The 18685-nt window shown below is 41.1% G+C and overlaps 1 protein-coding gene across 2 annotated transcripts in view; it reads left to right on the forward strand.

The window, feature by feature from the left end:
* LOC140547057 (glucosidase 2 subunit beta-like) overlaps positions 1–18685 on the forward strand; it is a 325295-nt gene that overhangs the window by 192548 nt on the left and 114062 nt on the right. The window contains exons 13-14 of one of the 2 annotated variants that reach the window (XM_072670575.1): positions 230–329; positions 4248–7726. In XM_072670575.1, coding sequence (XP_072526676.1) covers positions 230–329; positions 4248–4385 — 238 coding nt within the window. In that variant the 3' untranslated portion in view covers positions 4386–7726. Of the gene's footprint in view, positions 1–229; positions 330–4247; positions 7727–18685 lie in introns of those variants that run through there. The other variant, XM_072670576.1, reaches the window with a different exon arrangement.

Consider the following 18685-nt stretch of genomic DNA (forward strand, 5'->3'; position numbering starts at 1 on the left):
CTAACACACCACCACGTCAGTGTCACTGCAGGGCTGAGAATGACCCACCACCCAAATAATACCTGCTCTATGGTGGTCCTGTGGGAGTCCTGACTATGAGGAGAGGGTGAATGGAGGCTAACAAAGTATGCAGAGAGACAGACTACTGGACTACAGTCTGGAATAATAAATCTACAGGCAACACGGGAATACTGTGTAATGTTATCTTGTGTGTGTGTGTTTTGTACAGGAAGTGGAGTGGATGGCTTGGACCTCCTGACTCTCCGTATAGGCAGATGAAATATGATGAAGGAGAAGCCTGCTGGCAGGGCCCGAAGCGCTCCACACTGGTGAGTGTATCACCTCACCTCATCATGTACACTGGGTTAGCACTGGATCAGGAAAGGTGCATTGAGGACCTCTTTCGATCTTCTTGCCCAGTGGTCTGCATGGTATTCTCCCATCGGGAACAACATCCTTCCTGACACATCATCTGACAGACAAAGGGCTTTATCTTTAATGGCTAATATTAGCTTAGCATAGAACCTGTTAGTTTTATGTGACATCACATATTGAATATTTGAATATTCTGCTATGATTATTATTGGCCAGACATTTTTTAAGATTACTGCAGTGTCTCTCTTTTACCCGTCTCTCTCTGTGTCCTTTCATTTGGCCTGTTTTTTGCACAGAGAAGCAACTTTATGAATATGAGGGCGCGAGAGAAGGAGAGAAGTGGGGAATAGATGGAAGGATAAACAGTGCGTGCGCGAGAGAGAGAGAGAGAGAGAGAGAGAGAGAGAGGGAAAAAGAGAGAGAGAGAGAGAGAGAGAGAGCAGTCCCCCGCTCATTATGGCATTAAATGCGCTGGCTAGGCCTCTCGTTCCATCGTTCTGTGTCTTAACAGGCCCCCATCTCCTCCTCCTCCTCCGTCAGAGAGAAAGCGAGGGATGGTAGTAGTGTAGCTCCACAGAAGCAGCTGGATTGCAGCAGAACACAATATTAAGCCAATTTAGGAGCACAGTCTGGAGCACACGCTCTCAACCAGGGGGAGAAAATCTCTCCCATCATCTTTTTTTTTTTTCACTGTAGGGCTGAACGGTTACCAGGGCCACATTATTCCGTCATGGTTCCTATTTTTCTGTGACGACAGTGGATCAGTGCGTGTAATAAAGTTGTTGTCGTTCTACTGACTGCTGAGAATTCTGTGGTCGGAAATGGTAAAGCCAGTCAGTGAATACCTGCCACCCCTAAACAGTTCTGCAGCACTGAGCTTAACTGTGATAGCCAACGATGTCAAAGAGACAAAGAGGGTTTGTAAGCATCAGGTATGTGGATTATTTTTAAAACAAAAGACATTAATGCATCTTTTACTGAAACACAGGCACTGCAATGCCCATATGATCCATGTAGTCTTTCTGACAGAGTGTAATACACTACCGGAGGAAGTGTAGGGGGCGATATGATGTCTATGTGATAAATTAGCTGTATTCTAAACCCTGGTGGGTCCTCGGTAGTGCTGTCTTATGAACACTTCTTCTTAGTAGCCTATTGGTCAGACAAATGGAACAGTCTAACCAGGCTGCATGGTGGCATCACCGGAATGGTCTTGTCTCTTGCAATTGCAAAAAAAAGGGCTTTGCCTGCGTTGTATGTGCGCAGAGAACTGTGGGTAACCCGAGGGCCAGGAAGGATACATCAGTTGCGTCCTCCAAATCACTCTGAGCGTAGGTTGCATTTCTGGGCTGTATACAAAGGATCTTTCACCTTGGAACAGCCTTTAATTACGTAGCGGCCGAGAAATGCAGTCTACCTGGGCTGCAGCGTAGGCTTTGGAACGCAGCTGTCATTCAGCTGAGTCATTCTGACAGACTGTAATACACTACAGGAAGTGTAGGGGGCGCTATGGCTTCTAATGTTTAGTTTAAAATGCTTTATAAGGTTATATTGCTATAGTCTGTGCTTGGGGCTCTTAAAAAAGGCATGCGTTGCATAAAGAACTCTCTGGTCTTCATGTTGGTTTATACTTTTTAACAACAAATGCGGTCTTTACAGACGAAACCCAGGCCTCAGACTGAGAGAAGGCATTTAGAGATACTGATTGTTTAATCAGTGAGTCTAAGAGGGCACAGAAATACCTGTCAATCACAGGTTCCAATATTTTTGTGTGGGTTCATACGAAATGTTTAGCCTTATGTGATCACTCAGTCAAGTTGGCCCAAGCACCTGATTACTCGTTACTTGATTACTAGTATTGTACTATATTGAATATTGCAGAATATCATATATACCACTACATGTGGCCAGAATATTCAGCAGTAAGCAGAATGACTTTAGTAGATGTTCAGCATCTGCTTCAGCTAAACGCTCAGGCAAAGCAAAGGCAAAAGGAGAGGGGTTATTCAGTGGATGAGATAATGATAAGACAAAACAAGGTGTGTGTGTGTGTGTGTGTGTGTGTGTATCTGCCTGGTTGTTTTAATGCCTTTCTCTTTCAACCAAATGTACAGCTCTCTCTCTCTCTCTCTCTCTCTTTCTCTCTTTCTCTCTCTTCGTATTCAGGTAGCTTTTGTCCGCAGAATCGACTGTCGAGAGAGAGAGAGAGAGAGAGAGAGAGAGAGAGAGAGGAAGAGAGAGAGACAGAGACAGAAAGAGGGGGAGAGACTGATGAAAGGGTTGCTATGGAAACCACTCTGGGAGTACAATAACTTTTTCCCCTGCTGTAAAGAGGGTTTGGAGGAGTCGATGCGTGTGATGCTCCGGGCTGATCTCAGATCAGCATTAGCTTTTCTTTTATAGCTCTCACGGTTGGGATTAGGCTGATTCTGGCGGGTCCCAGGTCAGAGTGACTCAGCTACGTCTCCGCACGGCGCTGATGGACATCACAAAAGAGGCTTGTGTTGTATTATGAGATTCGGCTCCTTTGTGGAGAAAGTGGCATCCTTCAGCCTCTGTACAGTCACTCCACTGACACAGAAAAACGACACGAAACCATGTCAAAACCATTTCCAGACCCCCAAAGAAATTCCAGGGAAGGAGATGAGGGGGGGGGCAGTTTGTAAAGCTCAGTTTGTAGGAATATCTTCAATCAGTCAAGATGGTTTTAACCCTTTACACAGCAGGCACATTATTCAGTTAGTGTCACTGCTAAGACTTCTACTCTGTCTACTACTATCAATGACTCTTTGACTGATGTCAATCATTCACGAGGAGCTTCACTAACAACCAGTGAATTATGAATCATTTGGGAACTGCAATAAATTATTCAGTATGTACTGATTATTCTTGAGCATCTAGTATTAACTACGTATTGTTAGAGTATTATTAGGGACCACTGACCTGTTGCCATTTGAGTTTCTTCATGTCCCACAAGGTGGCCCATCTCATGGTTTGAGTGTAAATCGATAAATAGAAAGCAGAGTCCTACACTGCCCATCAAAGTCAAGTCAAGTTAGATTTATTTGGCGCTTTTTACAACTGTTACAAAGCAGCTTTACATAAATAGTAATTAGTAAAAGACAGAGACAAAAAGAAGAAATAACGTAAGACATGAAGGATCAAAGACCCCCAGTGAGCAAGCCAACGGCGACAGGGGCAAGGAAAAGCTCCCCCAGACTGGACCAATTACAAGGCCCCTAACATGACCCCACCCTCTCTTCGACTCTGAGATCTGAGATACGCTGTATCTAATATGATTCATTGCTCGCCAACGGCCCACCTATACCCCCGCCCTACCACACAGCACGTAGCCAGCCAGCAAAGCAGGGAATCAGAGAGGTGACAGGCTCCAGACTGGACGACTGGCCACAGTCATGGCTTGTGCTTGTAAATGTAAGGCTGGTAACTTGGTTACAGATATCAGAACCTCAGGAAACCCTTAAGATCTGTGAAATCTTGAGAATTGGTATTTCTTGCTCATGGGCTCCCCCTTTAGTTGGGAAGTGGTATTCGCACTTTAAGCCACCACTAAAGGACACTCTTTACACATGCATTTTACAAGCTTAAGGATGCAGAACCGCGTGTGGGCCGAGGCGGTATAGTAATATTAGAAGATTTTACACGAATGTGACGACTGTGAGCCTGCACTCATCACAGCATTCAAGCCTTTCAGGTGTTTCAACCTTTTTTCAGAACTGTCAAATGATTCTTCAGACAAAACCTGCTGTTCAGACTTACAAGACACTTTGATGAACGTTAAGCTGAGTGTTGAAGATCAGTATACTCAAGACTGACAAGTTTCTGAGTGTGGTGTGTGATCTGTGTTGTAGGTATCTCTGGTTTGTGGGACAGAGACTGACTTGAGGTCAGTGAAGGAGCCCAGTAAATGCCTCTACAGCATGGAACTTCAAACACCAGCAGCCTGCAGCCTGAACACACAGCGTAGCAGCATTCACAATGAACTCTGACCTCCACAGATCAGAAAAACATCTACACGTGGGTCTTCGGCCTCGAGTTCTGAGCAGTTTACTCCAACACATCAACTTCAACCCAAGAATCAAGCTTCAACACTGTCATTAATTAAGCCTTGGAGTCCTGGACTAAAATGTAATGACGTAATGTAACATGTCCAAATGTTTCCAGACACAACACTATGTCTAATCCGTGGATTCTCTTACTTTAATGCTCACTTAGGTCTTGAAGTGCACGGCAACAGTTGACAATAGAAAGCGACACTCTGGAGCAGTCACAAGCATCTGCAAGAGGGGTTGAAAACTCCCCAGATTAATTGGACTGATGAAGTTCTGTTGAGCACCTTTGGGATAAGTCAGAGTAGTTGTGCTCCACTAAACACTATGGGATGGAATAGAGTGATGAAACTCCATTGAAACCTTTTGCGATAAGTTGGAGCATTAAAGTACCACTGAACATTTTAGGAATAAGTCAGAGGGATAATGCCTCATTGAACACCTTATGGAAGAGTTGGTCCAATGAAGCTCCATGGAATATTTTTTTGGGTTAAGTTAGGGGCCCTTGAGATTGGTTGTAGTGACAACTCTCAATTGAACATGGGATGACCTGAAAAATAAAAAGGATCATTTTAGGGATGAGTTAGACTAAAGAAGCTTCACTGAACACCTTCAGGATGACTTTAAGTGGTGTTTGTAATCCAGACCTAATTGTCCTGAACTGATGACCTCACTAATGCTCTTATGGCTGAAACTCTGCAACAGCTTCTGCAAAGCCTTCCGAGAAGAGTATTGCATTGAAGGAGAACCAGCTTGTAATTAATAACCCTTAGTTTTGGTATTGGTGTGTTTTTTTGGACATAATGAAGGACTTGATTTAGGTGTGCTGGAGTAGAAACAACTGAACTGCACAATGCAGCTTACCTCTTTGTCCAGAGGCCTTAAAATGCCCTTAAATAGGTCTTCAAAAAGCCTCAACAGTTAAAACAGCAGCAGCCCTGGCGTCAAATAGCGTTACTTTTGTTTTCCTCACTTTTTTTCCCTTATTGTATGAATATATCTTCCGTTCGAGTATACCATCACTATCATATATAACTTTTCTTTTTTCCTTTTATTTTTTTACTAATTTATTTCAGATTTTTTCCCGTTTTCTACCAATTTAGATCGCCAATTACCCAATCAACGTACACATATTCTCCCTCTCCCCATTGCATGCAACACCCCCAACACTAGAGAACAACACACAGCCCCTCTAACACGTGCTCAGCCAGCCACGCCTCTTTTTCGAACTGCCGCAGATGCAACATCACCAGGCAACCAACGCGCCTGGAGCGAAGCGCCATATACCGGCTCTGACGCACCAGCTAGCAGACGCCAGTGACGGCCAGCGCCGCACTAGTGTGATGTGGGGGATAGCGCCATCTACCCACCCTAGAGAGAGCAAGGCCAATTGCGCTCTCTCGAGGCCCCGTCTGTCGATGGCTAGCAGCGTGATCGGGATGCGAACCAACGACCCTCTGAGATCTTTACAGGGATCAGATTGGTCATCTTTGATGATTGTTGACATGAGTTTTAAAGCTAGTAATGCATAGCAGAATTTTGTAATGATAATTAAGGGTTTTTTTTGTTTATTCTTTTCTTTTTGTGAACATTTCATGGTCAGTGGATCAAAAGAAATTATCTAGAATTGCTTTAATTCTAGATAAAAATCTTGTTACATTAATTAACATTGAAGTTAGATGTTTATTTCCCCTTTTCCCCCCAAGTTTTGTGAGGTTTTGTGAGGACCGTGACAGTGTTTTTGCCTTGTTTACCACTCACGGTCTACGTTACTGCTGTGTATCGACCCATTGAAATGAAATTGTTTCTTTTCATTCTCCAGTATGGATTTTTAGGCTGTTTAGATTGGCTGCGTTTCTGTGTTCAGTATAGTCTCGTCTCAGTTGTCTCATTATAGTCTGTAGCTCAAACCCATCTTGGTCCGTTTTTGCTTATGCCAGTAAAACACCAGTACAGGGTGTCTAACACACCACAGGATTTCAGTATGAGAAAGCAAACCTTTGCACTGGTGTAACCCCACTGTGAGGGATAAGAGAGCTAAATGAAAGAGATAGAGAGCTGGTTACTTCACTGCAGTCTGGATATGAGTCATTGTCTGCGTGGCAGACTGTGAAACTCTTCTTTATTTTATCTTGATTTTTTATTTTACTTTACTGCGGTCTAGACGTGATCAAGACAATCCTAAACTATACGAGCTGTCCGAATGAAAGTAGCTAGTCTCCACAGGCAGTGGTCCAGTCTGAATTTTCTTCGTAGCTGTATAATAATTAATGAATCAAATATTTTTTACATGATTGTATACAAGGAGTTGCTTTTCCATTATTCATGAGCGAAAATCTTTCCCTCTGACTAATTAATTCTGCGTTACTCATGGGCTCTGCTGAATATTCAAGCAAACATGTGTAAAACCTAAAGCGAGCGCTTTTCTTGGAAGGAGAACATGTAGCAGCACGTCTGACCGAGAGGCCTACTGTATAGATTTAGAGCTGTAGCTTAGGCTCATAGAGCTATACGTTTAGGACTGTAACACCTCCATGTTTTCCTTTTTAGTGAGGACATGTGTTCATTTAGCTGAAGGTTTAATGAGGGATGCTGGAATAATAGATAAATGGACTGATGGATGGATGGATGGATGGCTGGCTGGCTAGATGGAGGTGGAGGAGAGATTGAAAGATGAATCATCATGGAGTTGAAAGACAGTTTTTCTTGGATGAAAACTGCAACAGCATGGCAGCATTAACAGTAAAGTCGTATTTAGAAACGTCCTTTTAACGTACTGCTCAAGTCACAATTAGTCACGAGAAGAAAAAAGCAATTAGCTCCTTGAAAATGGTTAAACACTGCCAAGCTGATATGCAGCACATACACTGTACTGACTTTTGAAAAATGTGTTTTACATTGCATGGTGAAAAAACAATTTTGAGACAATGCTTTTTTAATATATATTACATAAGTTATATGAACTCCAATGAATACGAACCAGCGACCCTCTGATCACAGTGACAGCGCATTAGTCCGCTGGACCCGCCAGGGCTGTCTCATTTTTTAAAAGGGATCAGATTGGTCATCTTTGATGATTGTTGACATGAATTTTAAAGCTAGTATTGTTTGCATATACCAGACACACTACGGAATCACATCTAAATGCATAGCAGAATTTTGTAATGATAAAGGGCTTTTTTGGTTTATTCTTTTCTTTTTGTGAACATTTCATGGTCAGTAGATCAATAGGAATGATCTAGAATTGCTTCAAGAACTAAATAAAATCTTGTTACATTAGTTTCAAGTTTTTAGGTTTCAGGTTTATTTGTCATTTGCACAACATGTCAGGACATTTATGCATTGAAATGCTTGTGGTGAGGCTCAGGTTGATGCTCTACAGTAAACTATATACATACTAAACATATTTAAATAAAGTTATAAGAAATTATATTAAATACACACAAAAAACACACAAAATACAGAATATACAAAGACATATTTTATATATGAAGTCCTTAAACAGCACATGGACCGGCAGCAGGCTAAAAGTGTTTTTACAAACTATCTATTAACCAATGAATAACCCCATCAGTTTATACAGAGGTCCCTGTAGTTACTGAGTAATACACTGTAGTGTGTAATAAGGCTTAAAGTGTTAAGGGGTTTAAAAATGTTGCTGTAAAGTTAGAGATCTGTTTTTATTATTATTATGACACCGACAGTGACCAACACATCATATAGCATATACCAAATATATAGTACATGCAGTGATATATTGTACATGTTGAAATAGAGATGGATTTATAGGTGTAAGAATCCCCTTATGTATCCTGTTGGGAAAATTAGCTCCAAATCAGCATCTGCCTGCAGGATAAATGATGGATGGATGGACGGGTAGAGGAATGGGTGAACAGATGAATGAAAAGAGGGGGGGGGGGGTCATAGGTGATGAACAGCTGGAGTGGAGTTTAGCTGGGATTCAAGTGTGTGTGTGTGAAATCATGTGCATGGAGTGCAGTCGTGTGTATGCTGGTAATCAAGGATGCAGATGGTCAATTACTTTTGGCAGGACAGCTGTTCTTTTCTGTTGTGACAAGGACACGGCTAAACTAGAAATCACCACCTGTGTCTACGTTCTAGGAAATGTAATGTGACCAATGTAACGCTACACCAGTCGTCCACTTTATTAGAAACACCTACATTGTGCTTTCATTTATTGGCCACTTTATTAGAAACCCCCGGCTTTGAGCTTCCGTTTACTGGCCACTTTATTAGAAACACCTACCTTGTGCCTCCACTCACTGACCAATTTATTAGAAACACCTACCTTGTACCTCCACTCACTGGCCACATTATTAGAAACATCTACCTTGTGCTTTTACTCACTGGCCACTTTATTAGAAACATCTACTTTGTGCTTCAACTCACTGGCCACTTTATTAGAAACACCTACCTTGTGCCTCCACTCACTGACCAATTTATTAGAAACACCTACCTTGTGCCTCCACTCACTGACCAATTTATTAGAAACACCTACCTTGTACCTCCACTCACTGGCCACATTATTAGAAACATCTACCTTGTGCTTTTACTCACTGGCCACTTTATTAGAAACATCTACTTTGTGCTTCAACTCACTGGCCAATTTATTAGAAACACCTACCTTGTGCTTTTGCTTTCTGGCCTATTTATTAGAGCCCCCTGCCTTGTGCCTCCACTCACTGGCCAATTTATTAGAAACACCTACCTTGTGCTTTTACTTACTGGCCACTTTATTAGAAACATCTACTTTGTGCTTTCATTTACTGGTCACTTTATTAGAAACATCTACCTTGTGCTTTTACTTTCTGGCCTATTTATTAGAGCCCCCTGCCTTGTGCCTCCACTCACTGGCCACTTTATTAGAAACACCTGCCTTGTGCTTTTACTTACTGGCCACTTTATTAGAAACCCCTACCAGTATAACACATCAGCTTGGTCACTCTTGACCTTGGGTGGTTGATCATTCTCCGCCCAGCAGTGACACTGGCATGGTAATGTTCATAGTGGTGTGTGTGGTGCTGGCACGAGTGCACATCAGGCACAGCTGTGTTGCTGGGCTTTCCACACAAGTCAGGCACTGCTAGGTTGAGAGAGGGTCCGCCATCCAACAATATCTAGCCGGGAGCAGCTCTGTGGTCAGAAACTGACCTTTAATGAAAAGCTAGAGGATGGCTATCGCAAACTGTGCATCAACAGATGGGCTACAGTCATATGACTATACGCCAGGAAGGTGGCGCTACAAGGGATGGGGTTCTAAGGTATAAGTGCCCATCTTATACCTTCAAGATTCTCAGCCCACTTCCACACAAAAAAAAAAAAAAAAAAAAAAAAGAGGCAAAGGTTATGGTCACTTTGAGACAATGCAATCTTGTGAAATCAGTCCGGCTTGCTGTCACAGATGCTGTGGCACTAAAGTGATATCTGCAGCCTCACTAGTGACGATAACAGCCATAGGCTGGACTCCAGCTGTCATCAGTTCCTCAGTGACAACTGCATCTGATGCAATTTCACTGCAGAAGTGAAAGAAAGGAATAGGTTTGGGCCACCCCACGGATGAATGGATGGATGGATAAAGCCTGGCTGACAGTGATGCGCTTCAGTGTCCATCTCGTGTACCTTTGAGTCATCTGGGTGGCAAATGACACATGGCACAAAAATAACAAACATCCATTTCAACTACCTCTTCCTTGCCATACATACTCGCCAACTCCTGTGTCCATTACTGTGCTGAGACACCACTGATTAGGGCTGCAAATGAGTTTCTCACCTATCAGGAACATTGAAGAGTTCGGTTAGTTTAGGCTCCCAATTTTGCCCGATCTCTGCATTATTTCCTCTCTAACTGCACTATGTCCAAATGTTTGTGGACACCTCTTTTAATGAATGCATTCAGCTATTTAAAGTTGCATCCATTGCTGACACAGATGTGCAAAATCAGAATGCCAGGCATTCTGTTGGCAGTACTTCACTACAGGGACTAGACAAGCTATGTGTGTGTATTTGCACATCTGTTCCAGTAATAGGTGCAACCCAATCTAGCTGAATGCATTTATTACAAGGGTTGTCTACATACTTTTGGGCATATAGTGTATGTTCTACCTTGAAAGCTACCTAATACCTACCTAACCTTTGTAATCAGGTGCTTGGGAGCTTCAGATTCAGATGTTGTCTATGGTTTGCTTTCTAGCTGCAATAAGCAGACAGTTTACCATTCAAGAGTTGTGGTGAGAAAAGGAATAAGACATGGTTACTATCAGTGGCTAAGCCTGATAATTACATCTGGGCTTCAGTTCAGGCTAAAGTCAAAACTTTTGTTTTACAGCATCTCCTTCAGTAAAGTAGCTGCCACATGTTTTCCATTTCTTACAACAGACTGAATGCCTCTTAAGCTGGTGCTACACCAGAAGGCCTACAGCAGTTATTCCTAAACAAAAGATTGTGAGCCCCTCCTGGGGTAACTAGATTTGAAATGGGTAATTGGGGAAACTCAAGATCTCCACCTTTGTTTATTGAATGAATTTTATAAATAAAATTGACCAATATTGTTTAAACTATAAAGACAGCATTGCTGTGAAGATTGAATTCAGCAACTACTTATTATATATTGATAAAAGTCACCGTACCACCACACAAGACTGTTCTACTGCTTAATATAATCATACTAGTGATGCTAAGAGTAATGAGAGCAATGATGGTTAATGGTGATAATAATGATAATAGTGGCAGATAGTGAAGAGTTCATGGTTTAACCATAGTCTTTAGGCAGGTAGCAGTGGCAGGAGGTTGGGCTGCTAGTCTGACACTGATGGCAGGGTAGTCTGGTGGTCAGTCTTGAGGGTGGTAGCTTCAATCTGCTAACAGGTCAGGCTGGATAAGTGGGCAGTCATTAACTTGGAGAGTGTGGCTAAAGACTCCACTACTCCAGAAGGCCTACAGCAGTTATTCCCAAACAAGAGATAGTCAGTCCCTCCTGAGGTACCTAAATTTAAAGAAGGTCATGGAGAAACCTTTGCCCACCTTTGTTTAATAAATATATAATATATCATATATTATGAACTATAAGTGTGTTCTGCTATTTTGTAAATATTACTAGGGGTTGCTACGAATCCTGTTCAAACAAGGAATCAGGTAACACAATCTTTTTTTACTATCCTCACATATTGTAACAAGATGTAGCACCTTCCAATGGTTTAGGATTGATTAAAGTCATTTCTCTGGCCTATAGAGACCACTTTTCTCTCTACTGATGTGTAAGGTGTTCAGTCCAGCTCCTCAAGGACTGACCAATGGGAGAGCTTGCTTGGCCGCATCCACCTGAAAAAATTATCATTGGACTATTTTCCATTCTACTCAGAATTCTTGCACAGAAACAATGATAAAGATAAAGTGGTGTTGCTTGGTGGTTTCTGTGGATTCCCAGGTGCTAGATGGGTACTATGGTGTTGCTAAGTGGTTGCTATGGTATCTCATGTGAATGTTAGTTGTTGCTAGTGTATGTGAAACATTGTGACCCCATTTATTCCTATAGGGAATTATTCAGGAGGAAAATCAGCAGAAACCGTATATCAGGTCAAAAAGCTGTCCCAGACCCAACAATCTGGAGCTGGAACGGTGGATATCTCGAAAACAGCAGGATGGGAAAAAACATCAGAAGAAAATAAATCATAACATATAGTTGCGCATTGGAACATGTGAGGGTTAGGTGTGCACACAAGCCGGAGATCAGAATGAAAGAGCTGATGCCATTCAAGCTGAGGGCGTCACATCCTGATGAACAGCAAATGAATGAGAACTGCAGCACTGCAGTTCAGTGCGGGGGGACGCAGTGCTGGAATTTATAAATGTGTGTTTTTGCCTCCTCTGTTTCAGTGCTGTAACAGGAATCCTTAACCAGGTGAGCCATTCACTCTCAATTAGACTCTCTAAAAACAGCAGCCCAATTGATCTCTATCTGCTGATGGATTTAGAGGGGGTGCGCAACGTAACGTGGGTTAAGTGGTGAGCTACTCACACCACACACACACACACACACACAGATTTGCACATGAAGCGAGGCAGAGGAAGTGTTCCCTCAGTGCAGCGTGGGCGAGTGTGTGTTGACTGGAAATTGCTAAAAAGGCCCAGAGGCTCGACTCTGTGCTGTACACACGCCATATACGCGCACACACACACACACACACACACACACATATATAAGTTAGTGCACTCAGCAGTCTGCCTATCGTGTTTTTTAAGATAACACGCCACACACTGCTTCAGGACCACCGGATGTCTGGATGTCCCAATAGTATTGTCCATATTTATATATAAAAATACATAACCCATGACTGGCATTAGACATAGTGTCAATAGATTCATGTTCATCTGCTCCAGGGAGTCCTATTCTACTGGCAATACTTCTTTACAGGGACTTTACAAGTTGCATGTGTGTGCATTTGCACATGTGTCAGCAATGAGTGCAACTTAAAGTAGCTGAATGCATTCATTAGAAGGGGTGTCCACAAACACAAGCTGGTGATGGAATTGAACACATCCACACACTAGCTAGAGGTGTTCAGAAGAAATTGGGAACCCAGCTTTGTTCTTCATCCGGTGATCTTGGAACGGATGTCACCGTGTCTCAGAAGGGTCCAACTCTTGACCGACATCAAGCACACACACACACACACACACATATACACACACATTGAAGCACACATGGTGTTGGTAATTTTATTTTCCTCAAAAGCTTTGTAAACACTTTGTGTGTGTGTGTGTGTTTGAGAGAGAGAGAGAGAGAGAGAGAGAGACAGACAATGCAACAATGTGACACATCGACAAAAGCAGAGGGACAGAGGTGTGTGTGTGCATGTGTGTGTATGTGTTTCCCGCTTGGTGGCCGGAAGCCTATCATCTCTCCTGCAGAGATGCTGTATGATTTGATAAGCGCAGCTGGAAGACACACACACACACACTCGCTCTTAACATTGTCATACAGAGAAACACTACAGAATATAATAGAGAGTGCTCAATACTTGTGTGTGTGTGTATGTGTGTGTGTGTGCTTTAGATTTGGGTTATAGGGGTGTGCAAAAGATTGGCTTCCTGTTTTACAGTTAAACTTTATGCACATCTCCAACCTCAATCTCTGCAATCCACCTCTGGCTGTAAACACACACACACACACACTAGTGCTTAGGACATTGATTACACACTCCCAGCTCAATTGGCAGCCACATCAGCGCACAGAGAGCAGTCGGCTGTTAGGTTTCTTGCTACAAGGCACCTCAGTCAAGAATGTCTGTCCTGGGGATCAAACCAGCAACCTGCCAGTCCCAAGCCCACGCTTGCCCCAGTGTAAATAAGTACATCCTCGACAGAGAGCACAGCTCTGCTCTGTTAAATACACACTGCTTATCTACTGAATTAGATTGCACTCCAAGACATTTGCACAAAGACATTCATAGATATTTCACAATTCACATTCCTGCCCACTGTCCATGTGCCACATATTGACACAACAGTCTGCTGTGTACTCAAAGAGCAGCGCCACAGCATTCTGCTTTCCTCCGCTCCTAAAAAGAAATGAATGTAGAGAGACTCCTGCAGAAACGGCGAGAACTTCACATTAACATGTTAAGAGTCACGGTTAAGGTTAGGATAAGTTTAGAATTAGGTTTAGGTGTAATAGATTAGGTTTAGGTTGAGGTGTAGGTTAGATTAAGTTTATGTTAGATTAATGTTAGAATTAGGTTTAAATGTAGTAGATTAAGTTTCGGTTAGGTTTAGGTGTAGTAGGTTAAGTTTAGGTTTAGATTTAGGTGTAGGACAGGTTAGGTTAGGTTAAGGTTTGAATTAGGTTTAGGTGTAGTAGATTACGTTTGGGTTGTAGATGTAGGTTAGGTTCAATTTAGGTTGGAATAGGGTTAAAATTAGGTTTAGGTGTGGTAGGTTTAGGTGGAGGGGTAGTAGGTTTATGTTAAGTTTATGTTAGATTAATGTTAGAATTAGGTTTAGGTGTATTAGATTAAGTTTAGGTTTAGATTGAGGTGTAGGTTAGGTTAAGTTTAAGTTGGGATAAGTTTAGAATTAGGTTTAGGTTAGAATTAGGTTAGGTGTAGTATGTTAAAGGTTTAGGTTGGGGTTGAGGTTAGAATTAGTTAATGTTTAAGTTTATGTTAGGTTAATGTTGGAATTAGGTTTAGGTTTAGTAGATTAGGTTTAGGTTGAAGTGTTGGTTGAAGGTTAGAATTAGGTTTAGGTGTAGTAGATTGGGTTTAGGTTGAGGTGTAGGTTAGGTTAAGTTTATGTTAGGTTAATGTTGGAATTAGGTTTAGGTTTAGTAGATTACGTTTAGGTTTAGGTTGAAGTGTTGGTTGAAGGTTAGAATTAGGTTTAGGTGTAGTAGATTGGGTTTAGGTTGAGGTGTAGGTTAGGTTAAGTTTAAGTTGGGTTAAGGTTAGAATTAGGTTTAGGTTAGTAGATTAAGTTTAGGTTTAAGTTAAGGTGTAGGTTAGGTTAAGTTTAAGTTGGGTTAAGGTTAGAATTAGGTTTAGGTGTAGTAGTTTAGGTTTAAGTTGAGGTGTTGGTTAGGTTTAGGTTAAAATAAGGTTAGAATTAGGTTTAGGAGTAGTAGGTTACGTTTAGATTAGGTTAAGCTTAAATTGGGTTTAGGTGTAGTAGGTTAAGTTTAGATTAGGTTAAGCTTAAATTGGGTTAAGGTTAGAATTAGGTTTAGGTGTAGTAGGTTAAGTTTAGATTAGATTAAGCTTAAGTTGGGTTGAGGTTAGAATTAGGTTTAGGGGTTAACACTGCTGTGTGTAAAGCTACTTTGTTTAAAAGCACTATAAATAAATTTGGCTTCAACTTAACTTGACGTTAACAATTCAATCTGAATTATTTCAACATGATTTTAAAGGATTTATAAGAATGCACTGAATACAGAGCTGCAACAGAAGGAACTGTTTACACAGGAGCAGAATACAGAAGGGATACACAGTGATATCAGAATCATATGATAATAAAGAAAAAAGCTAGGAATCGAGCAGATCTGAAGATTTGGTGTATATTACAGAGGAGAAGCTTTTTTTTTTATACTGCTATTGTAACACTGATGTCACATTTCTGTCTTTCATCCACTCAACCTTATTTTTCCGGTACGCTCATAAAGATAAAGACACTTTAAAGGATGTTTTAGCCTCAATGACAGTGAAACATTCATCTATCCATGCAGTCTCCATCCAGTCTCCTCACACGCCTCCCCCCTTCTGTTCATGTTAGTAAATCGTGTATAAGAGCGAGACGTCCAGATTTATGACATTATGTGTGAGTCACCCATCACACACAGGCTGCAGGAAGATTACCTTTCTGTCAGCTATAAACATCAATTTCGTTTTTGGCCTTGTGCATTAAGGCATGTTCAGCCTTGCCCTGACAGCTTCAACATTTTACATTTTGAGCCTGTGTGCATGTGTGTAAATAATTGTCCAGGACCAGAGTTGGGTTTATCCACTTTGTACATACACACACACATACACACAATCTTACTGATGTACTGTGTGAATGCATGCATCCCTGTAAAATAATGTTTAATGGCTGCATGTGTGAATGACACAAAGCCCAAACATCAGCAGTAAAAGTAATCCAGCAATGTCAGTTTCTTATTAGGGTTGAATATTAATAACACTCTAAATGTAGGTATTGTGATATACACTGAGGTGGAGCTACAGTTTCTCATTAGGGTTGAATATTAATAACACTCTAAATGTAGGTATTGTGATATACACTGAGGAGGAGCTACAGTTTCTCATTATGGTTGAATATTAATAACACTCTAAATGTAGGTATTGTGATATACACTGAGGTGGAGCTACAGTTTCTCATTAGGGTTGAATATTAATAACACTCTAAATGTAGGTATTGTGATATACACTGAGGTGGAGCTACAGTTTCTCATTAGGGTGGATATTAATAACACTCTAAATGTAGGTATTGTGATATACACTGAGGTGGAGCTACAGTTTCTCATTAGGGTTGAATATTAATAACACTCTAAATGTAGGTATTGTGATATACACTGAGGTGGAGCTACAGTTTCTCATTAGGGTTGAATATTAATAACACTCTAAATGTAGGTATTGTGATATACACTGAGGTGGAGCTACAGTTTCTCATTAGGGTTGAATATTAATAACACTCTAAATGTAGGTATTGTGATATACACTGAGGTGGAGCTACAGTTTCTCATTAGGGTTGAATATTAATAACACTCTAAATGTAGGTATTGTGATATACACTGAGGTGGAGCTACAGTTTCTCATTAGGGTTGAATATTAATAACACTCTAAATGTAGGTATTGTGATATACACTGAGGTGGAGCTACAGTTTCTCATTAGGGTGGATATTAATAACACTCTAAATGTAGGTATTGTGATATACACTGAGGTGGAGCTACAGTTTCTCATTAGGTTTGAATATTAATAACACTCTAAATGTAATTGAATACTTCAAAAAAGCTTCAGCTTCAAATTCAACTCAACCACTCAGACTAAACATTTTGATGCTCTTCTATAACGTAAAAGAATATCTATCCATGCAGTTCATGTGAAGCGCTGGGACTGCCTGTATATCTGGATGCTTTTACTTTCACTTTTTAAGTTTAGACTAAATGTGAGTTATTGTTACATCCAATACAGTGATTTTTTGTTGTTTATTTATTGATGTATTTTAACAAACCCCACTTATATTTTTCATTAGAATCCATCCAAAATCTTCTATCAAAATCTAAACTACAAAGGACACATCTGTATTTTTTATGATAATTAGACACAACTGTTGTTTTGAGGAAACTGTTCACATGCAGGCTCTGGCTGCCGGTGTCCAGGAGAATCTGGAACTAGGCTCTACAAACTAGCTCACTAGAACTCAACTGCTTTCTTTAAAATGAGAAACTCTTGTTACTTTTACTGTGTTTATGTTTTCCTGCATCTGTCCTCCTGTGAGCTGGAGTTTCTACAAGCAACAACACTCTAACTGCTGAGAATTCTGTTAGAACGGGCAAAGCACAGCACAAACTCATTACATCTTCTGTCTGATCAATGGCGTCACTGGGGAGACATGTGCGTCAGCTTTGGCTATAAACTTTTTGCTAATCAATCCTGCAAGTTTAAGGCGACTCAGCAAACCTAGTGTGGTGTGTTTCTGGTTCTGGTTTTGCTTCGTGGAGCTTAGGGCAGCTTTTGCTGAACTCTTCTAAATGACCCTTAAATATTTAATTGAAGTGCTCTGCCGGCTTGTGCAACCACTGCTAATTGGTTAGCTCATCGGCTAGTCTTTATTACTCCGATCAGAAAAAGGCAGCTTCCAGGCTGATGTAATGCAAGTCTTGGTGCTAGCTGGTGTTCATCTGGGTCCATTCTGTCTCACACTGCATCTTTTAGCTTTGCTAGAATTTTTTCTTTTTATACAGAAGCATATTTTGAAGTTAAAGATGACACATTTATTCATATTTTAAGTACGTTTTCATCTTTCACAGTTTCAAAATACCAAAAAGGAAAAGGACCTGAAGCACAAGTTTGGGTACCCTGCATGGTCAGTATTTAGTAACACCCCTTTGATAAATCTTTTAAGTCTGGGTTGGGGAATTTGGAAAAGGCTTCTAGTTCTGTGAAACTTAGGCAAATATAAAAACACTTAATTTAATTTTCATTTAGGTTTGAGGTTTAGGTTAACTTTGAAGGCTATAGCAAGACCTTTTGCTTGAATCTTCTGAGGTAGTCCATTGTGGATTTTGAGGCATTATTTAAGGCATCAGTATTTCTTTGCAATCATAACGATGGGAAAAGTACGCCTTCAGTGGCTTGAATCATGCAAAAGGCATGTACTAAGGTGTGTTTTGGGTGTAACATACAATAAACCAGTCAGTGTGTAACTTGCCATTCCCTTAAAGAGCGAGGTGTGGTCTGACTTTGGCGGGTTGCTATTTCAATCGTGCAAAGCCAGGATGTACACACGTTGGGCACACGCCTGTGTTGACAATTCACTGCCAAGATAGCAACGAACATCTAACTATTGACGTCTGCCTAGGTTGTTTTCAGTCAGTGGTGCACCTGTTTTTTCCATTTCCCAGATAGCAATACACCAGAAATTCACCTGAACACACCTCATTACGAGACCACCACGTCCATCGGCATAGATATATTGCCAAGCACCATTGCTATTTAAACGGCGCAGGAGG

Source organism: Salminus brasiliensis, chromosome 24 (assembly GCF_030463535.1).
Source record: "Salminus brasiliensis chromosome 24, fSalBra1.hap2, whole genome shotgun sequence".
NCBI classification, from domain to species: Eukaryota; Metazoa; Chordata; class Actinopteri; order Characiformes; family Bryconidae; genus Salminus; species Salminus brasiliensis.